Source organism: Chiloscyllium plagiosum, unplaced genomic scaffold (assembly GCF_037043375.1).
Source record: "Chiloscyllium plagiosum isolate Xiang-an unplaced genomic scaffold, Cpla_swu_hap1 HiC_scaffold_10, whole genome shotgun sequence".
Lineage (NCBI taxonomy): Eukaryota > Metazoa > Chordata > Chondrichthyes > Orectolobiformes > Hemiscylliidae > Chiloscyllium > Chiloscyllium plagiosum.
This window is the reverse complement of record NW_028270148.1, coordinates 45,994,470-46,017,970: the sequence shown is the minus strand read 5'-3', so window position 1 is coordinate 46,017,970 and position 23,501 is coordinate 45,994,470. Positions and strand designations below refer to the sequence as shown.

Below are 23,501 nucleotides of genomic sequence, written 5' to 3'. Positions count from 1 at the left end.
GGGGTTAAGAAATTCACGTATTTTGTTTTACTCACACTTGCATAATAAATGCACATATTGAAAAATGAAAGGTTGCCTGCAACTGTGCGGCATGAAATGAAATAATGACACAGACAACAGAATCTGCAAATTAACCATATATCAACAGCAGTCTTTGATTGAAAAGGGTATGAAAGGCAACATGGACTGAAAACAGAAAGAATACTAGAAGCTCCTCTCTTTCTGCCAGTCTCAGTCTCATTTGGAGAAACCTGCATCTTTGAAAATCAACTTGGAAAAACCATTGTTCAATGAGAACTCATGTTCTGCGAAACGTGCCATTGCTAAGACAATAGAATAATAACTCAAGAGTGGGATTTATTTTTTTCATTATCCAATCTAAGAGTCTCTTAAGATTTGTAATTGCACATGCCTTACCTTGCTGGCCACCTCACCCCCTTCTCTTTGTTAGCTATTTTTTGTGTGTATGTCCATTTGCTGTCACATTATATTACTTTTGGTAGTGGTAGGTATTAAAATGGGACTTTTTAAACTCAAAAAACTTTGGAATTGATTGCCCATTTTTGTTCTAGTTAACTAGGTTTATTTTAAGTGTAATACCTATGTACTGAAAAATATTAAGAAGAAATTTATTGCATTTGGCAAAGATGATGTTAAAAATTCAAGGTGAGACGTGTCTCCTCCTTATCTCATCATTACAGTTGTGGAGAAGGCCGTAGGCTGTCTTGGTGAAAGAGCAAATTTGTGACTCATGGTAAAACGCAACATCAAGGTGCAACTTGCTCAGCTTAAGAGAGTTGGCAGGGATAGAAACCATGAGATGAAATGAAGTTTGTGCTAGAGACCAAAGACAATGGGCCAAATCTTACTTTTTGTGGCAAAGTCTGAGTTGTATCCAGTTTCTTTGGAGGGTTTGTTGACACGAGTTTAATGGTTTCTCTTGACCTCTCTAACCAAGCTCACCTCATTAATTACCCATTATACCTCATGGCAACTGTCACATCTGAGTTCCACCCCATTCCCAGAACAACCCAGAATGCAAGTTTTTAACGCTGTTTTTATGTGCTACAAAATAGGTAGGACCCAAACATTTTAAGATTTTTTTGTGATATTCTGTGCAGCTAATGACGTAAGTTCACTTTTTTGGGTTTGAAGTATTCTTTGGAACATGATAAGTATTACTTACATTCCAACAGTCTGTAATGGGGATGGTGCAGGAATCAAATTCTAAAGATTGAAATGTCTTATATCAATGCTGCAGCCTTGAAGAAATATGGAATTAGTTCTGCTGGTCATAAAGTAAGCCATAAGTGTTGTTAAAATCCATATTTGGATTTAAATACATTCCAGATTCAGAAGCAAATGTACTTCATAAGGAATTATACTTCGAAGATAGTTGGAAAATGTAGCTGCTCAGTTTCTAGTCTGTGAGTAATTAAACAATGTCTGCGCTGATGTGGAAATCTGCAAATGCACAAAAACAAATGTGGGAAAAATTGTTTTGATATTCCACGTTCCTGCCCAATTATTAACATCCATAATAATCATGATAGTAATTTAACTTTCCACGTGTTATATAAATATACTGTTCTGTTTAAATACACTCTCTTTTCTGATTATTCTTTCATGTGTGATATTAAATAAATATACATGACAATTATGACTGTAATCCAGTACAGGTATTTTCATTATTAACATTTTATAACAACATCCCTCAGAGGCAATGTTACAGGTAAGGTTTGCATAATTACTTGACAAATAATTGCAGCATTTATGTATTTTAAAATCAAAATAGTCTACTACCATGCCTGTTAAATTAACCACAGAAACTAATTTTCAGGTTCAGACATAAAAACAAGAATATGTCACTAAAATTATACCGCATTCAGGCATTTTTTTTACAACACATCAATGTGTATTTAACACTTTGGTTTCATAAATTACTACTAACCACTATTAACTGATCAAAATGCTCCATAATCCTTGCTTCTTTTGTTACCAGACCACTAAATTACTGTACATGTCACAAAGCTAAACATGATACAGTAGCATAAGCCTTAAATTGCATGCATCCGTTTGAAAATATATTAACTTGATCCACTATTATGTGGTTAAACAGCCTCTGCATACATTCTTGTGTGACATGGAAAAAAGTTTGTAAGGCATTGCTTCAGGAAATTACAGAACATTCATCTTACATCTGCAAAATTATTCTTCACTATTTTAGGTTTGAGAACCTGTATGTACCTCATTATTCTGTGTTAAACGAGAACTGGAAAGGAAATAACTCTTTTGTAAACTTCTCTTTTATACAAATGTACAAATCAGAATGCAGCCGAGTGCCAGGTGGCTCCAAATAACTAGACACAACATGAAATCATTCATTGTCTTTGGTCTTTTAAAAGTCCATGATTCATGTACTCTAGGGAATTTTAGCAAAATAGTTAAATAATCCAGATCAGTTCATGGTTTGAATATGTACACCCTTTCTCTTTTTTTACATCCTGGTTCATAATATTCAATCGGAAAAGTTGTGATTATTTTGATTGTATCCACATTAGAGAAACTGGAATTGTTTTCCACAGAACGAAGAAAGTTAAAAGAAAATTCAGTGAAGGTATGCAAAACCATGAGCAGTTTTGGTAGAGTTTTTACAGAGAAGTTAGGCTGCATTTTTAATCTGGGGTCAGGAACCCAGAGTTATTACCTGTTTCGGGCTTTGATGTATAGTGGACACACCTACCTGGGTTTTTGAAAGGTCAGGCCAATTAATAACAGAGCTCTGCTTGTGGTCCCAATGAGGACAGCTCCAGAAACTGGAGAGACAATTGGAAGTCCTTCAGCACTTGCACATCAACAACTCTACTCGCCAAGGTGGAAGTTATTGATTTGTGATGTAGAGAAAGACAGGCCACCTCAACGTGGTTGTGATTAGTGTGGTTTCAGGATGTTGTTTGCATAGTGAAGAACAACACTTTCTTGATGTGATTTCAACATTGTTGTTTGGCCTTACTATGGAGGTTTCTTGCCTACATTGACTCTAATTTCCCGTAATTAGCTAACTATTGGTTGAGGGGCGTGCCTGTTCCTACCCAAACCTGTGCTCTCCAAACATGGCTCAGGGTCAACTGTGTGGTTCCAAACCTACACAATTGCCAGCCACACGAAATTATAGCTTGCTCATCTCCAATCCCAACCTGGCTTGCTTTTGAAATCTCATCCACTTTTTCTACTGTCGGGAAGGCCACTAACCAGAAGAAAAACGTTCGAAATAATTGACAAAAAAGGCAGAAGCAAATTAGTTGAACTGCCAATTCTGAATAAGTTGTTATGCACAGCTTGAGAAAATAGTGGAAGTAAATTCAAATGTAAGCTCTAGAAGAAGAGTAGCAACAAGTTGTAGGAGAACTCAGGATATCAGAGGTTTGAATTGTCCTCATCTAGTTATACATAAGCTTTACCAATTTTCATTCACCTTTTCATCCCTATGATTTCTGATCTACATTGAGTCCAGATCCTATGGTGCCTCCATTTTAAGATTCATGTCCTTTTGTGAAATCCTTCCACAGCCTCATCCTCTCCTATTTCTAAATCCTCCACCAATCCAATAGCACAATGGGAAATCTGTGTTCTTCCAACACAAGTGTCTTCTGCATCTCCTCCCCATTAGAATACAAGACTGTGAAGCAGCAGTAAGCCATTTAGCCCCTTGAGCCTGCTCCAACATACAATTTGATTTTATTGCAGCCTTAATTCCACTTTTCTGTGCCACACACCACCAACATTTCCCTCCTCCCCCCCCACCCCCCCCACAAACATCATAATTTTTGAATCCCTTATTTAATCAAATATCCATTAATCTCAGCCTTTAATATACATTTGAAGATCCAACCTCTGCTGCTTGTTAGAGGTGAGAATGCCACACACTGATGACCTTCTTAATGAAAATAAAATCTCCTTATCTCAGTCTTAAATTGGAGATGCATTTTTGAACACTAAGTACCTTCTTGAATCTTATATGTTTCGATAAGTGTACCTTGTCTTCAAGGTAATTTACTTTTAAATACCCCATGTGTTGTGTACAAAGTTAAAAATCACACAACACCAGGTTATAGTCCAACAGGTTTATTTGAAAGCACTGACTTTCAGAGCACTGCTCCTTCATAATGTGGTTGTCGAGTACAAGATCATAGGATTATAACAAAAATTTACAATGAGATGTAACTGAAATTATATATTGAAAAAGACCCAGATTATTTGTTAAGTCCCTCATCTTTTAGAATGGGCATGTTGATTTCAATTCTTTCATATGTAAATCTCAGAACTTTCTTAAAGTTACATTCTCAAGTGAACTTTAACGAAATCCCTTTTTTAGATTAGAATCAGTCTGAACATTGTGGCACAGACAGACAACCTCACACAGGGCACCTCACACCTTCAATGCATTATCTGGGCCAACATGGCAGTCTCTAGCACTTCCTGTTTTTATTTTAGATATCTAGGGCCTGTAGGTTTTTCCATACATTTAAGATTGAAGTGATTCTCACAGGTTGATGAAGCTTACAGGTCATCAGTACAATCCTAATGGTTAATGCAACCACTAGAACACGCATACGTTGCAAGACATGTGGAAGGTGAATCCACCTTGGCGGATTATGGAATCTGAATTCAATTTCACAAAATCTGGAATTACGAGTGTAATGATGACGATGAAACCAAAAAAACCCACCTGGTTCACTAGTGTCCTTTCGGGAAAGCAATTGTCATCCTTATTTGGTGCATGTGACTTCAAACCCATAGCAATGTGATTGATTCTTAACTGCTCTCTGAAATGGTTTGGCAAACCACTTACTTGTAACAATCTTCAGACATTCTCAAAACATAAATGAAACCCAACAGAACATTTGGTATTGACCTAGGAAACAGAACCAACAACAGCAAAAATAGGAGGGAGTTGCTCCCTTTTTAGGAGGGAGTTGCTCTGGACACGTCGATATTAAATTTGGACGCCATGAAGTCTCATGGTACCAGGTCAAAGACAGGCAAGGAAGCCTTCTGCTGATTACCGCAAAACTTGCCCCCAACTCCAACCCCAGTATCAGTTCTACTCCTTATTGAACAATACTTGGAGGGAGCACTAAGGGTGGCAAGGACACAGTTTGTACTGTAGGTGGAGGCTTTCAATGTCCACCACCAAGAGTCACTCTGCAGTTATTCAATCACCATGAATCATGAACATTTTGATTCATAACCAAAAGATTAATTATTAAACTCGACAACAGTTTGTAATTCTGCAAGAGAAGATCAACATGCATGTTAAAACCTTCCAGAGTTACAAGTGGGATAACAAGTCTGCATCCAGGATCTCACAGAAGCAACATGGCAACCAGTTGAAGTGGCTAGAATACCATCAGAACCGAGAGTTTAGATTGTTCATCCACAAGACGGCCAACTGTGAGACAAAACTGAGCACAAATCAGGTCTGTTCCAGTTTTTAAACTGCCTCCTAGACTGTTGTGTAAAAAATCCCAAACACAAACAAGAATGTCAGACAGTATCACTACCACTGGACATGGGAGTATCAACAATTTCCCTCAGTATTATAGAGACTCATGGGCCGCTTGTTATTGTAAATAATTAAACTTTGTCTCGGAAAGGAAGAGGATGTTACATGTTTACCAACTCGTAGTATGGTTTACTGTATTAAATGAGCTAACCCATGGACTTAATCAATATTTGATGAGCAATTGATCATTAGACCATTACCGTAAAGATGAAAAAGATCACCTCTCGTTCTTCTAAACACCATTGGCTGTAGGCCCAACCATTCCTTATAAGATAGCCCGTTTATCCTACGATTCAGTCAAATGAATCTTTTCCAGTCCTTTTCTCCTGCATATGTTTATTTGTTCAAGTGCTAAGCTCTTCAATTCTCCACCAAAATCACTCTCTTCTCTTTGGCCGTTATTAAAATCTACCACTTTGATTAAATTTGAGATCCACTTTGTAATTATTTTTTGAAATTACTTATCTGAAAAGTTCACACTTTAACATTTGCTGATGTGAAACATGCTATAGCATAAGTTTTTTTTGAGTAGTATTTTATGCAGATGTGTTAATTTTTACAACAGCTTATGAAAATATTTTTAGAGATGCAAGTGATAATATGAACAGTGTTTTGTTCTATGATGTCTTTCGAATGTTGCAGGCAGCATTTAACATCCACTCTCCCAACATCTCACTAGGAGGTACAGACAGTATTATATAGTGGAACAGGAAGCACATAAGCAACAATTCTTCTCCTGGGAGAAAGTGAGGACTGCAGATGTTGGAGATCAGAGTTGAAAAGTGTGGCACTGGAAAAGCACAGCAGGTCAGGCAGCATCTGAGAAGCAGGAGAGTCGAAATTTCAGGCATAAGCCCTTCATCAGGAATGTGGGGGTGGGGAAGGGGGCTGCAAGTTAACTAGGCGGGGGAGGTGGGCTGCAGGGAAGGTAACTGGGAAGGCGATAGGTAAATGCAGATGGTGATAGGTCAGAAGGGAGGATGGAGCGGATGGGTGGGACAGTTCAAGTGGATTTGGAGGGTTGGATCTGGGATGAGGTGGTGGGAGGGGAGATTTGGAAACCAGTGAAGTTGAGGCCATGTGGTTGGAGGGTCCCATGGCAGAAGATGAGGCATTCATCCTCCAGGTGTTGGGTGACTTGGATTTGGTGGTAGAGGAGGCCCAGGACTTGCATGTCCTTGATGGAGTGGGAGGAGGAATTGAAGTGCTCAGCCACAGGGCAGTGGGGCTGTTTGGTGCTTATGTCCCAAAGATGTTCCCTCAAACGGACAAACAACCCCACCACCCTGTGGCCAACTACTTCAGTAGGATAATAGGGTAGGAAAATGGGTCTGGGTGGGTTACTCTTCAGATTCTATGATTTGAGACTTGACGGACCAAATGGCCTGCTTCCAAACAGTAGGGATCCTATGAAAATTAGACCTTAGTAGAAGTCAATCAAAACCCACAATCTTGAAATGGCTTTCTGGAACATTGTGAACTATTACATAATGCAATTGTTTTTAATAATTGTTTTGCTAGTAGAAAACCTGTATAAAACATTACAGTAAAATATTGCTGTAGATTCTAACATGCTGTGCAAAGATGATGTAAAGGCCTTTAGAATGAGACCTTCCAACATTATTATGATTACTGATCAATATTCCTGTTATCTTGATGTATTTTAGTTTTTATGCACCCTGCCATTACAAGTGACCCAGATGTATTTTAACAGTGCTGCTATTGTGTAAGCTTTTTTTTATTGCTGTAGCTACTGCTTGCAGAGAATGAATGTGGTGCACCACAGTGCATTTTTACTTGAGGACACTTCAAAACACACCAGAAAGTCTGTGAAATAATTGGCTTCTGAAATTCAATAAGTATTTTCACCAGCACTGATGTGTAAGACTAAACACTTGAAAATAAAAAAAAAGAAAACCTGAAATCTTTTCAAAACTTGCTGTAACAGTCAATTGAGCATGATGAAAGCTGATAACTACTGTACTGTGGAGGTCGGTTAGCAAGTTTAAGTTTTTAGGGTATGCTCTACCAACTAAGAAAAACATATGAAAAATTGTGTTTCAATTTAATGAAGCTGCATTAATATGATGATATACATTTTAAAACATTTCATCATATTCATTTAAGAAGTACACAATGATAAAACCAACATGTCATAATTATAATATTTATTTTGCAAATTTTGCCCCGCAAGCATTTTCAGAATAAATTGTTTCTATGCTGGAAGAATTGTATCTACCTTTATCCCCAGCCAAATTTCATGCAAAATCCAGTGGCTCCCTGAGCCTCAGAGTCTTGACTTAAAGATTTTTTTCCCTGCACCTTTAAATCACTCCATTACTCTGATGATCTTATTCAGCCATATGTGTTCATTCTTCATTCTTCTAAGATTAGTTTACTTTTTACCAGTTGTTGCTTCAGCCACTAAGACCCTACTCATTGTAATTTTCTCCATCACCTGCTTTCAAAAACCTCCCAAGGAATCTTCTCCTTGATTATGTTTTTACTCAATGCCTCAAATATTTCCACCACAAGCATTTTCCCTTAATCCTTTCTATGTGATACACACTCTTTACCACAGCCCTGTAAAACATCTCACTGTTTATGAGCATTATAGAAGTAGAAGTTATTTCAGATGGGAAACCTACATGGAAGACCAAAGTCCATGGTAGAGGATCCTAACAATATTTAAGAGAGGAGGTTAAAGATGATTCACGGGGATCACTGACAAAATTGATTCTAAGCCAAAGAAGGAGATATTAAAGACAAAAATAGAAATTGCTGGAAAAGCTCAGCAGGTCTGGCAACATCTGTGGAATGAAATCAGAGTTAATGTTTTGGGTCAAGTGATCCTTCCTCAGAAATCAAGAAATATTAAGTCAGGTGATTAAAAGCTTCATTGAAGAGATAGGTTTAAAGATTAAACTTAAAGTAAGAATGAGAGATGAACAAACAGATTTAGCTTTTGAGTTCATGAAGACAGAATGCGTAAAGGTAGACAAAGACAGGTGACAGAAATGGTCAGGCAGTCACCACACACCACTACAACTTAGTATATGAAAGCTCTTCATTCTGTTGACAATTCTCTGAATCATACTTTACGTCTTTAAAGACAGTGTAGATTTTCCCAAATCTTTTATTCCAAAAGGATAATTATCATGTTAATAATTTAAAATGGACACAATTGAATTAACAAACATGAAAAGAAATTAAGCAAGTAAATCATAGAGTAATACAGCATAGAGTAAACAGACCCATGGGACAACTCAGTCCATGCCAACCAAGTTTTCCAAACTAAACTCGTCAGCTTGCCTTGGTTGGGACCATATCCCTCTAAACATTTCCTATTCACATACCTATTCAAATGTATTTTAAATTTTGTAGCTGTACTGATATCTATCAGTTCTTCGGCCAGTTCATTACACATACGAACCACACGCTATGTGGAAAAGTTGTCCCTCAGGTCCCTTATAAATCTTTCTCCTCTGACCTTAAAAATATGCCCCCAGTTTGAATTCCTCCACCTTAGGGAAAAGACCTTTGTTATTTGCCTTATTTATGCCTCTCATGATTTTGTAAACCCCTAAAAGGTTTACATCAACATCCTATGATCCAGTGAAAGAAGTCCCAGCCTATCCAGCCTCTCCTTATAACTCAAACCCTCCAGTCCCGGCAACATCCTGATAAATCTAATCTGAGCCTCTCCAATTTAATACTATTCTTACTGTAGCAGGGTGACCAGAACTGTACACAGTACTCCAAAAGTGGCCTCACCAATGTCATTTTACAAAATATTTCCATGTACCAACTATTATAAATGGAACAATCACATGATACAAGTTTATCTTTAAAATGGTTCTATTATTCATTTCTTTCTTCATTAGTTGAGAATTTAATGACAAATAATCATAAAATTACAGAAATTAAGTAATTTTGATTCACAAAATGGGATTATTAATGTTAAAAAAAACCCTGTTAATGTTTTTAATCATATGATTAACCAAACACTTTGGAAATCTTTGGTTATTTTGGGCCTTCCCCTGTCCCCACTCTTCCTGTGAACACCTTGGGAGAAATGTATTGTAACCCTCTTTTATAAACAGAAAAGTAATAAAGGTGCTAACTATCTGTGGATCATCTCTCCTCACACAAGCTGATCAATTTTGTGGCACCATGACTTTTGAGGCCTTTTCTCTTGGGACCGATTTACCTCAACTGACATTCTTGCAAAAAGTAGACTTTTGTTCGATGACTGACATTTGTACTCTATGCCTTTAGAATACAAGGTCACATTCTAAACAACAGCACATTCTTCTGTGTCCTATTCGCTGTTATGTGTCTGTGCCTTTATAACTTGTTTCCAGTTCCAAATTGCTCAGTTAGGTGAGAACCAATCAGCTTCACCTGTAAACAACTTCTCAGCTCCTGATTGTTGCAAATTGCAGCAGCCCATAGCTACAAAGAAAAGTTCACATTAGGTATCAAATTCCTTGCTGTGAAGTTATGTAGCCATCATAGTAAATCCCTGTTTTCTGGGGGAAAAAAGTTATTTCGCTTTACAGTCCACAGTTTATTAAAGTCACAAAAGTAAAAAATAAGTTCATTACACCTTATTGTGGAAAAACAATGAAAAGAACCTGAAATATGACACAATATTTTTACTAATATCAATTTCATTGATTCATGTGTATCAGAATTTAACTGTGCTATTTAGGCATAGAACTTTTAGTTTGGATGTTAAAGTATCCAATGTAATATTAATGGAAAATCCTATCAAGAAATGTGGAAGGAAATGTAATTCAGACAAGGTTGGAGTTTTGTACACTTAAACATTTGGGTTTGTGTTGACTTGAGAGTTTACCAGCTTGAAAAGTAAGATCATGAAACAGCAGGTGAGCTTACTTCGCTAAAGAATAGAAGATATGAAATTTGCAGTTATTCTAGTATATGATAAATTATTTGTGTAGTTCTCCAAAATTAAAGAAAGCTTTAGAAATAAAAAGATAGTTAATTTGTTTTTCTACCTGGGAACAAGCCACGAGCGTCACAGTGCCAGAGAAATGAGTGGAGTCTGATGAGATTATTTATTGTTGCATTTAACTCTGTGACTTAGTTAGCACATAGCCTATAGATGAGAATCGTTGAATGAAGCAGCTAAGAGACCATGTCAGCTTTGGGTCTTATGTAGCTTTTAGCTCCTTTGAAATTGAGTGATATAGCCAGACTTGCATCTGAAGTTGAGTCAATGGTAAATGTATTTTTCATTAAACAGCCTGTGAGTATGGACTGATATTCAGAATAAGTCAAAGCTGAAAAGGGGAAAAACTCCTGGAGATTTTCTTTGACTGCAAATTAAAGGAAAGAAATCAATAGTAATCCTCAACAAAAGGTGCAATAAAATATATTTTTTTAAAGTTTTAATCATTGCATTGCTTTTCAAAGTGAATTAAAATGCATTACAAATGCATCCGAGTCTGATGTAAGTCGTTCAGCCCTTCAACCCTTCAAAATTACTCTGCCATTCAATGCAAATGTGACGAATCTATCTCAATTTCACTTTCCTATCTTGTCCTCATTTCATTTGATTCTCTCAGTATCCATCTGTGTCTGTTGTGCATTTCATCAATGACTGAGAGTCATTGGGGTTTCCCTGGGGTTGAAATTCTAAAGACTTACAATGCTTTGAAGGGAGAAATTTTATTTGACCAATCTCTTATTCTGAGCTGATTTATGAATTTGCCAATGTTTACTGTTCCAGGTACCCCTATACATTAATGTATTGATTTGTATTTGTCTATTCTCTCTTGAGTTTAATAATTCACTGGTAATCATTATCTATTAATGGAGCTACAAGCTACATTATCTATTATCATATTCATTATCAATTGATATATTGCCATGCCCACTGGCTTTTGAATGTACTCATCAATTGTTCCTGTAGCTCTATTAGTTGATAGATTTGTTGCTGTTCCCTCTGCTGTTAGTTCAATCACACCTGCTGCTTAATAATTTATTGATCTAAAAGGTATGTCACTTCTGAATTTGTTGTTATTAATTGTATTAGCTTATTTTTTCAAAATATTATTTTCTGGGATGTGAGCATCACCGGAATGGTCAACAATTGTTCCCTAACTGTAATTGCTCTTGGAAAGGTTATAGAAAGCCTCTTTTTTGAACTGCTGCGTTCAATCTCTTGTAGATCCACCCGTTGTGGGGAACGGAGTCCCAGGTTTTATTTTACATAATGACAGTGAAGGAACCACAATATATTTCCAAATCATGAGTTTTGTTAGATTAAACTCATCCAGGCTAGTATTCCAACATACTCCAGACTTGTGCCTTGTGGCTGGTTGACAGGCTTAAGGGAGCCAAGAGGTGGGTTACCCACTGCAGAGTTCACAGTTTTTGACCTGCTTTTGCATTTAGCTGGTCCAGGTAAGTTTCTGGTCAATGGTGATCCATAGGACGTTAATAGTCAGGCTTCAGTGCTGCTAATGTTATTGAACATCATAGGGAGATGGTTGGATTCTTGTCGGAGATGATCATTGCCTGGCATTTGTGGGGCATCAGTGTTAAATGCCATTATTGAGCTAAACCTGGATGTTGCCTCGAACTTGCTGCGAATGGACATAACTGCTTCAGTATCTGTGGAGTTATGAATGGTTCTGAAATGCCTAATAATGCAGGTAGTACTACTACTGGCAATACTACTGAAATCCTGTGCTTCTGGGCCATCTGTGCATCTGGCCAAGCTGTTCCTATACAGCTACAACACTGGCGTCAACCCGACAATGTAAAATTGCTCACGTTAGCCCTGTACACAAAACGTCAGGACAAATCCAACCTGGCCAATTATTGTCCTGTCAGTCTACATTTCATCATCAGTAAAGTGATGAAGAGAGTCATTCAGTACTGCTATGAAGTGGCATTTGCACAGCAATAATCTTCTCACTGATACTCTGCCTGGTTTCTGCCAGGTTCACTTGTCATCACTTACAGCCTTAGTCCAAGCAGGGAACAAAACAGCTGACTCCCAGAGGTGAAGGGAGAGTGACTGTCCTTGGTATCAAAGCCAGATTTGACTAAATGTACCATCAAAGAGTCCTAGAAAAATTGTAGTCAACAAATATCAGGAAAAGCGCTCTGGAAGTTAGAGCCAAATCCAGCATGTAGATGATTGTGGTCGTCAGAGGACAGCCTTCTATGTCACTGTAGGAGTTTCTCAGGGTAGTTCCCTGAGAAACTATCTTTAACTGCTTCGTCAATAAACTTCCTTCCATCACAAGGTCAGACGTGAAATGTTTGTTGATGCAATGTTCTATTTTGTACGCATAGGACATAGCTGACCAATTTGCAGATGTTCCAGCTGTTCTGGAACACCTTGGCCCGGAGCTTAGATAGTTCTGGAGTTGATCATTGGCCCCTTTTTAATTGTACTTCAATATTTATTGTGATTAATTGTGTGAGTTAAGATGCATGTCATTTCTGCTGTTATTTCAGAGCTGAAAGGACAGACTTGCATCCATATAGCACCTTTCATGACTTGAACACATCCAATTCCATGATTGTGTGCATCATACTAACGATGAGGGCTTCTTATTCTTCTTTGAAATAGAAATGGGATAGTTTACAACTACCTGAGAGAGCGACATCTCTTTGAGAAACAGATCCTATAAGTACCACTGAGAATCTGACTTAGATTTACTATTTTAAGTGCAAGTGTGCAATTAGCTAAAACACAGCAAGTACCTAACTGATTATTCTTACTACAGTTATGTTGTGTCAAGAATTAAAACACATCTTTTGTCTTATCTCTCCATTTATAAAAAAGATCCATGCTGTTACAGGTTTCAGTACTCTTTTGTTCTATCATGTTCTCTCATCATTTTATTTTAGAATATTGATATAAAATGTTTCAACACTATCTAGATCTTGATTCTCCACGTGCAACATCCTGAGAGATCAACAGATATACTCTTTGTGAATGAATGCCTGTCATGTTCCAAGCATGGCTTTTCAACCATCACGTTTCAAAACCTGAAAAGTGTATTTTAAAAAGAAATATACATTAATTCTGACCTTGAGTTGGACACTTGTAAGCACCTGACAACCTGTAATCTCTCTCTCTCCAGACAATGGTTAAATTCTGATAGATGTTGAGGTGCGTTTATCAGACATCCCGACAAAATGCCTAAGCAATGATCTTAAAGGTACAGATCAGGTTAATAGCCAAACAACACATCTGTGCTCCAGATGCCAGACAACCTGTAATCAAAGCCATAGGAGATCCACTATTACTTATGAAAAGAAACAAAGCAGACTTTGATATCTGATTACTTCATTTAAAACTGGTTAGGTGGAGTTACTGATCTTAATAGATGTATTAAAATCTATGGGAGATACAACGTAATCATTATCTTCTGGCATTTCTGCAACTTAAGCATTGTCTATTGATTCAAGTTCCTAATGCATTGGAGTTCAACATCTTCTCTCAGTCAATTTCCAATGATGTATTTCAGCTCTCACAGTTCAAACAAAAACATTCAAAGTTCCAACAGAAATAAATAGACACTGTTGTTACAATAAACCTGACTTCTTAAGTATTTTTAAAGCACTGGTGACAGAAAGATGCTTCTATAACATGCACATGTATAAGGCTAACAGGCTCTGTGCAGTTTTCACTAAAGTTACATTTGCTACAGCTTCCTCTTAGTACTGGTTTACATAATGTATATACACACACACACACACACACACACACACCTTTTGCACAGGCCCAGAGTGCTGGCAATGCCTCACTGACAGGCTGCTAGCCAAAATGATGTAATGCACTACTCTAAATGATCAGTAAGACCTCTGCATAGGTGTTTGTGCGAGATTCTCAACAAAAGCAGCTTCTACCACAACAGTATTGAAAAACGGAGGGCAAATGAAGAAAACAGCAAGCTGTAAATCAATAATTCTATGAAAACTATCACAATAGAAATCCAGCGTGCCTGGTGTTGCAATTTTTTTGTTATCATGGAACAAATAATTTCAAATTGAAACATTGGGCATTACAATTTTCACTTGTTTGCCTCACTCGCACTTTATTTAAAAGTAAAGGTAACAGTTTCCAGTATTCTGCTGAGTATCAGGGACATTCGCCAGCTAGTGTAGTAAATGGCTGTTTTTATAATTACATCATACCCTTCACAGAGAATTAAATCACATTAAAAACAAACAGATAAATAGAAAATAAAAATCAATTAAAACAACTTGCATAGTGCATTTACCAAGCAAGATGTCACAGGTTTCAAGTAATTAGAAGAACAGTTATTTTTATGCAGGGCTCTGAAAATAATGACTTTAACTACTTGTTTCATAAGAGATTTGATATCAGATGAGTAGAAGTGGTTGTTCCATCAAACAATGTGTTGGAGAAGTAATATTGAGTATCAGAGTCCTTAGGGTGGCTTGGGAATTCCGCAAACATTTTCCATTTACATGAATGAGATGGACACTATATTTTACCTCTATTTCCTCCATTTCAACAACTTACTCTACTGTAAAGATGTGAAGGAACCTCTATGGAACAGCAGCCCCTGGCATTTCTCAAGACCTGGAGCATCGGAGGCTGAGGGGTGACCTTATAGAGGTTTATAAAATCATGAGGGACATGGCTAGGGTAAGTAGACAAGGTCTTTGACCTGGGGTGGGGGAGTCCAGAACTAGAGAACATAGATTTAGAGTCAGAGGGGAAGAGATAAAAGAGACCTAAGGGACAATTCTTTCACGCGGAGGGTGGTGCATGTGTGGAATTGGCTGCCAGAGGAAGTGGTGGAGGCTAGTACAATTGCAACATTTAAAAAGCATCTGAATGGGTTTATGAATAGGAAAGGTTTGGAGCGATATGGGCCAGGTGTTGGCAAGTGGGACTAGATTGAGTTGGGACATCTGGTTGGCATGGACAAGTTGGACCAAAAGGTCTGTTTCCATGCTGTTGAGTTATCACACTTGGTTCTGCTCAGAGCACAAGTTGCCCCTCAGCTGAATAACTTAATGAAAGTGATAATGCCTCTGACCATCTAGACTATCATTATCCTACGATTATTACTTGATTCTGTAACCCCTACGTAATAATGGCTCTCCATTTTTATTTGTAAGTGGTATAATTTTTATTTACTGCAATGTTATCCTTCAGAATAAGGTTCCTTCTTCAGATATTTGTTCAAAATCAGTTCTGTTGCTCTTATACAGATGCTTTATATTTAACATTACTTGGAGTCCTTAAACTTTGAAGGATTGTGACAAAATCAGTTTCTTTTAAGATGTGTAGAAGTACCTGGAGTAAAGGACCTCCTTGAAGAGAGAAAGTTGGAAGGTCATTTTGGATATTGGAAATTTTTTTAACAAGTCTTCCTAGAAATCACATTATTGGTGATGACTGTTCGTTTTGCTGTGCATCTGTTAAGGCTGTTTGAACAGCACAGCCCTGGACATTGCTTTTATCTGGTCTTTCAGTTGGGGAACAAGAAGTCAATGAGGAAGTGCTGCCCAGTGGATCTCGCACATTACTGAAAAGTTCTGGATATGATTTTGAATTTCCACAATGATGTCAGCCTTAGATGAGAGGTAGCTTCCCAGGCAGGGGAAATGGTCCATGGTGGGAAAGAGTTCTCCATTGATCTTAATGGAGGGATGAATGGGAACATATACTATGTACATTAAAAATAGAAGCTATGTGTGGTGCACTTAGGGTAACAATTCTCTTGGAAGAATTTAAAAATTCGCTCCCTACATTAATAAGAACTCATATAGAAAACCAAAACGTTGCAACTGCAAGACAAGCATTAGAAATGCTTGATAATTATGAGCTAGTCCACAATCCACATGTTTTCTTTTCACAGACCCATGAATCCAGTTAGGTCATAAGGTTGGAAGTTGAAAGAAAAGCAACTTGCCTAAGATGAGAAGGAACAGCTGGGATTGCCCCACAACCTTCAGAATTTGCTGAAGGTGGAATTAATGTTGGCAGGCCTAATCGTTTCCATTATCACAGGGTTGGATGTCTTCGTGCAGATTGCTGGAAGTTGTGGGCTATCATGTTGCACAGGATCAATGTAATGAAAGGAGCCCTGACTGAAGTGCAACAGACTGGTTTGTTACTCTAATGGCAGCTGATCAAGTCTAAACAGTGCTGTAAACACAGGGGAAGTAAACAAGATATTTGAGATTTACAGGGAATACTTGTCAAAAAGGAAAAGGAATTCATTAATGTTTCACTGAGGCAAGTAAAGCTGTTGTCATACTTAAAGATACAGGAGCCTCTCAAGTTCTTTTGTTGGGAAAAGCCATAGCTTTCCCCTAGAGAGTGACATCAATGCCAAGATTTTATCAAACCATGTTAGTGAGTAGTATCTACCTGTACCTTGATATCTATAGACCTAAACTGTGATCTAATATTTTAAATAGTAACTGTAGGGGTTGTCCATTGTTTACTCAAAGACAGAGTGCACCTACTCCAAGGGAAGGATTTGGTAGTTGAGAAGGTACTAGATTCTCCACTCATCACAGAAAAGTCAGTGAGGTCAAGCAGTAGAGAAGCTTCCAAGAATATTTCCTTTATGTGTAGTGACCAAGTGACTGGTTAAATAAAGTCCATAATTGAATGTCAAACTGGTGCCGTGGCCAGATGGTTATCTAAAACATTATTTGGTGATTTAGATATTCTGAAGGAAGCATTCAAGAAGGCCCAGAAAGTCAACCCAGGGTTAAATAGCCCAATTGACTCAAACTGAAGTTGAAGCCAAGGGAGTTGGGAATGTTACAATGTGAAATGTGGGAAGATAGTGCAGAAGTGGAGACCTCCTCACAGACCTGTGAAAGCCGCTTCTTTGGATGGTGGTAACACCCAAATTGGTTAGACTAGATTTCCTACAGTGTGGAAACAGGCCCTTCAGCCCAACAAGTCCACACCGACCCTCCAAAGAGTAACCCATCCCCCCTCTGACTAATGCACCTAACATTATGGACAATTTAGCATAGCCAATTCACCTGCACATCTTTGGAATGTGGGAGGAAACCGGAGTACAGGGAGAATGTGCAAACTCCACACAGACAGTTGCCGAAGGCTGGAATCAAACCTGGAACCCTGACGTGAGGCAGTAGTGCTAACCACTGAGCCACCATGCCACCTGTACATCAAGAAATATTCAGGATGGCCCATGAAAACTGTATACCAGGGTATGTGGGAATTCAGACAATCTAAAACATAGCGGTCAACAGATTTACTGGTCAGGCCTTCGAAAGATACTTCACAAGATGCAAGCACCTTTAATTCTTTTTTGAGGGATCATTTAGTACGATATTGGTAGATTTAGTGGGCCCTTAACCAAAAGCAAAACACCACTATATCTTTATATTCACAGCTGCCATGATCTTGAGAACAATTCCTGCTAAAATGGTGGTTGAGAGGTTAACCCGGTTTTCACTCAATGTGGATTGCTGAGGGAGATCTGATCAAACCTGTGATCAGGGAACGGGAGGCATCCTTTGATAAGTCGAAAACCGTTTTGAATTTAAAAATGATGTTTAACATTTCCAAGTTTAGAGGTTTTACAAACATGCTTCATATCTAATATTTTTGTATCACTTAATTTTTGAATGAATGCGTAAAATTGATTCATTTAAGTATTGTTGAATTATTTGGAGTGTGTTCTTTGAAAGCAGTGATTGAAAGGTCACTGTGGACACTGGAGATTTTTTTAGACAAGTTTAAGGAAAAATCACTGCTTGCTTTGCTAAAGACCCCGATTGGGGATATTTGACCAATGACTGACTTGGAGAGTTTCTTGTATTTATCTGGTCTCAGCTGGGAAACAAAAAGCCTGGAAGGAAGAGCTGCCCAGCCAATCTCTCCTATTCATAAAAGTAACTCTCTCGTTTCATGATGGATCCTATGTGTTCTTCTGAAAGAATGATTGAGAAAACATTTCAATATTGCATTTCCTGTAGCAAGCTGTGCATGAAGACTGCAGATACAACCAGAACTTTGCCACGTGAACAAAAAACTCCAGAACAACAGATTTAAGAACATTCTATGCTTTTACCTTCAAGAATAGCTGATCATCAAAGTTTTTTTCCAAAAAGCCAATCTTTGCAGAGGAATCTGATTGTTTTCAATCTTTGCTGAAGTGTGTGTGTGTGTATGTGTTTTGGAAATATTTAGAGGGATAAGTATTTATGCTTCTTTATTACTAACCATGAGTGTTAATCCATTATTGTATCTTAATTGAATACGTTTTCTTTTGATAATGAACAAATACTAGTGTTTATAAAGAAACCTCTTTGTCAGACTTTTTAAAAATTTAAAACCTAATATAGAAAAGGTGTTTAGTTGACCATTATGATAACTGGAAACATTACATTTATTTTATCCTGTGACCTGTGGGATAGTGGAATGAGAGCAATGGTCCATTCATCCAGTTTTACTTATAACAATGTAAACTCAGGATTGTAAACTGCATGTATTTCTGTACATCTACAACACTACTCCTGTTCTCTTTACATTTCTGATTTCTGCTTTAGGTGTAAAGGTGCAAAGAGATTGAACTCAGTCTGAATTGATATAATTTAACATGACAGAAGAAATTGTTCATCACACAGGAATACTGATGACTGATTAAGTGATAAAATTATAATCTCTACCGTTTAGACTGCTTGTATTCTTAAATCTTCAGATGATTCAAAGGTTTTAATACATTTCCACACAACTGTGTTGCTTTTGTTGCTTGATTTGAACCATTAGGCTACTCAGTATTTTAGTGGAAAAAATTATGAGATGTGCATTTTTATTATGTTAACATTAAATTGAAAGATTAAAAGGTTTGGTTTAATTCTAAGGTTTTATGTATTTTGTGTCTTTCTATTTAGTTAACTTGCTGTACAGACAGCTTCCCTACTCTCATGTAAAATGTACGAATTACCAAGGCCGAATGCGATATGGGAATTATCATCATTTGAAGGAGTAATGTTCGGGTAGTAAGTTCTTTGTTAAGCATTTAGGTCAATACCATTACATTCTTTTGCACATAACTGGAAGCCATCAAAGAGAGCTTTTTTTATATAAAAAAAAGTGCAGCCATTGTTTATTTTGGATCAACTCCCTTTTCAGCTTTTGATGGTGACCTAGGCATTAGCTCACAATTGGAAACTGAACTGTTTTCTGTTTCCACTCTTAAAAGTATTACCTTCCTTGTAAAAACTCCAGCACATAATGGATGGCACTGTACCAGAAAGATGACTCAAAATATTGTTAATACTCCATGTATGTGTGCGTATGCACGTATGTATCTCTGTGTCTCTGTGTATGTGTTGATTATGAGCAAGTGTTGACAGAAGTTTTAAACAATGTAATATGTAAACACTGTTTAACGTGTTTAAATATAGTAATATTCTTTGTTTTTGTGTCACACTGATGTTGGTTCTGCAAAGTGATAATCTCTTGAAATGCACTCCTAAGATGGAAGGAATTTCACTCTGGAAGAGCAATATAAATTAGTTTTGACTGCCAGTTTCCAATGATCATTAGTTTCCAGGAAGAATTCCTACAGATGCTTAAGGCCTGACCTCGGGTGTTAAATTAAAGGTCCAATTTCCCCCATATTCTAACCCCCTCCATCTCCACAAGTAAATACTTCAAATTTCCACTACTCAGTGTATTTTTAACTTTACAGCATTCAAATAAGTTATAGTAATCACAATATGGTGCAATATGAGGTAATTTCATCAGTCTTACTGTCAGATTTTTGTTCCATTGCAATATCTGGCAAACTATTAATAAATAAAATATGCACTTGTGTCACTACTAGATTGCAAGCATTTTTGACACCTATTATTTAACCTTATTGTTTAATGATGAAGCATATTGTTACATGTACTGATATTTCCTTCTTATATTTGCTTACAATGGATACTGTTTGCATACAAACTAAGTTAATCAGGAGCAAATGTATTTATTTATCTCCAAGTACAGTACTGTGTGTTATTTGCAATCTTACATTCATGAAATTAAGCGTTACTGTGTTGTCATTTTTTATGCAAATTATATTCTTCAGGCATTGAAAGTGTCTTTTTAAATCAGGCTGTCTGCTCCCAGGAGGACCAGTTCCAATACTGAACAACCCAGATGGCCTCTTTCTTCAAAGACCGCAATTTCCCCCCAGACGTGGTCGACGATGCTCTCCACCGCATCTCCTCCACTTACCACTCCTCCGCCATTGAGCCCCACCCCTCCAATCGCCACCAGGACAGAACCCCACTGGTCCTCACCTACCACTCCACCAACCTCCATATACATCATATCATCCGTCGTCATTTCAGCCACCTCCAAACGGACCCCACCACCAGGGATATATTTCCCTCCCCTCCCCATCAGCATTCCGAAAAGACCACTCCCTTCGTGACTCCCTCATCAGGTCCACACCCCCCACCAACCCAACCTCCACTCCCGGCACCTTCCCCTGCAACCGCAAGAAATGCAAAACTTGCGCCCACACCTCCCCCTTACTTCCCTCCAAGGCCCCAAGGGATCCTTCCATATCCACCACAAATTCACCTGCACCTCCACACACATCATTTACTGCATCCACTGACCTGATGTGGCCTCCTCTATATTGGGGAGATAGGCTGTCTACTTGCGGAACGTTTCAGAGAACACCTCTGGGACACCTGGACCAACCAACTCAACCACCCCGTGGCTCAACACTTCAACTCCCCCTTCCACTCCACGAAGGACATGCAGGTCCTTGGACTCCTCCATCGCCAGACCATAGCAACACAACGGCTGGAGGAAGAGCGCCTCATCTTCCGCCTAGGAACCCTCCAACCACAAGGGATGAACTCAGACTTCTCCAGTTTCCTCATTTCCCCTCCCCCCACCTGTCTCAGTCCCAACCCTCGAACTCAGCACCACCTTCCTAACCTGCAATCTTCTTCCTGACCTCTCCGCCCCCACCCCCACTCCGGCCTATCACCCTCACCTTATCACCCTCACCTTAACCTCCTTCCACCAATCTCATTTCCAACGCCCTTCCCCCAAGTCCCTCCTCCCTATCTTTTATCTTAGCCTGCTTGGCACACTTTTCTCATTCCTGAAGAAGGGCTCATGCCTGAAACTTCGACTCTCCTGCTCCTTGGATGCTGCCTGACCTGCTGCGCTTTTCCAGCAACACATTTTCAACTCTGATCTCCCGCATCTGCAGTCTTCACTTTCACTTAAAAATATTTATAAAGATCAGATCTCTACTAAATTGCTTTTTGTATTGTTTGCCATATTAGTCACTTCCATCAGTTCTAATAATTCACAAGTTATATTTAGATGAACTAAAACCTGCAGTGTGACTTTTTGCATTAAATCTTATATTTTTTGCTAACTGCTGAATCTCCTTATGTTGCCTTGCAGAGCTTAATCTGTATGGTTGACATTTTCTCATTCCCTGTTTATGCAACCATCTCAAATTCATTGTTGTTTGCTATGGTGGTTTATTTAACTGCCAAATTCCCAGAGGAAGCATGCTGCTGCAGAAGCTCCCCCAAGCACCAACAATGACAATGTGAGCAGCCACTTCAGTGGACATCCTGGGGAATATTGCATCATTCATTAGAGGACCCATAGAAGATGATGAAGTCACTTACAGCTTGGACATACTTGAATAGTGAGGAGTTAAGCACTGCCTAAATAAGCGCAAACTCCACTTCATTAATGTTGAAGCTGTCATTGGATAATTGATAAAAAGGGCTAGTATATCTGCAAATTTTCATTCAGCAAATGTATTGTCCAGGGAGAGAAAGGGTTCCAGCTCTTGTTACCAATTCATTTTTCCTTCTCTCTCCTGTACTGTGCAAATGCAGCTGTTGCAATATAGCTCAACATGTACTCTGAAGTATGGCTCCATTTTCTTTCCAAACTGTTTAACTAGCAAGTGAGTTTTTAATCATAGACACGTGAATTAAACTGGAGATGCAATTTTTTTGATGCTGACTCAGTTGCTTGGCTTAGATGTCTGAAGACAAAAATGAGAATTTCAGTGCTGGTCATTTAGTTTATTCCTCAAGGATTTCACAAGACCTACCTCGGTCTATTATGAAGTGTATACTGCAGCCATTTTAGGTCAATATTTATTTCTTTGTAAAAACCACTTTAATCCTTGAAAGGTCTTAGTTATAACAATCAAATGATGGAAGTTAAAATTTGATAATCCATAATTATCATTTTTGAAACAATATGAATGTGTATACTTACAGTTTAAAATCCAAGTTCAACCTAAGGATTCCTAAGTCACAAAAAGCCTGGAACCATTTCTTACTTCTAATTCTTTCAAATTTAATGAAATGATATTTAGTGAAATACTATATTCCAGCAGCCCAGCATGGTGGTCTCATCCAGGAGTTGTGGTCTCAGCCCAGAATGGAAATCTTCTTTGGCAGAGGCTTCTGGCCCACTATTCCAGCAGCCTGGCATGATGGTCTTATCCCGGCTACATCTTCAGCGTATTCCATCTTTCCTTAATCGGCTTGCCCCGAGCCCAGGAGCCATTAACTGAGTTGTGATGAACTTTGTCTCAATTTTTTTTTTAATTATTATGTATGACTTCTGTCACTGATGTAGGAGCCGTGATGGGGCGACTTATAAAACTTTTCATTGCATTTTTCATGTTAAATTACACATGACAATAAATTTCTATTCTAAACTATTCTATGTTACCCAGTATTGTTTAAAGCCATGTAACTTAGAAAAAAATACAGATATCATCCTTAATCAGTCTTGCCTTAGTTGACATTTCCCACTTCTAGCTCAGCTGAAGATGGGTGCCTTCAGTTGACCCTGGTTTCCATGACCTAGGAAGGGGACAAATCAGCCAGGATTTCCATTCTGGTTATTCTCCAGTGACTC

The 23,501-nt window shown here is 38.2% G+C and overlaps 1 protein-coding gene across 1 annotated transcript in view; it reads left to right on the top strand.

The window, feature by feature from the left end:
* Positions 1-23,295, top strand: part of lyplal1 (lysophospholipase like 1) — a 63,702-nt gene extending 40,407 nt beyond the window's left edge. Inside the window, exon 5 of the mRNA XM_043695787.2 lies at positions 22,969-23,295. Within this exon, the coding sequence (XP_043551722.2) occupies positions 22,969-23,151 (183 nt within the window). The 3' untranslated portion in view covers positions 23,152-23,295. The remainder of the gene's footprint in view (positions 1-22,968) is intronic.
* The last annotated feature ends 206 nt before the right edge of the window (positions 23,296-23,501 follow it).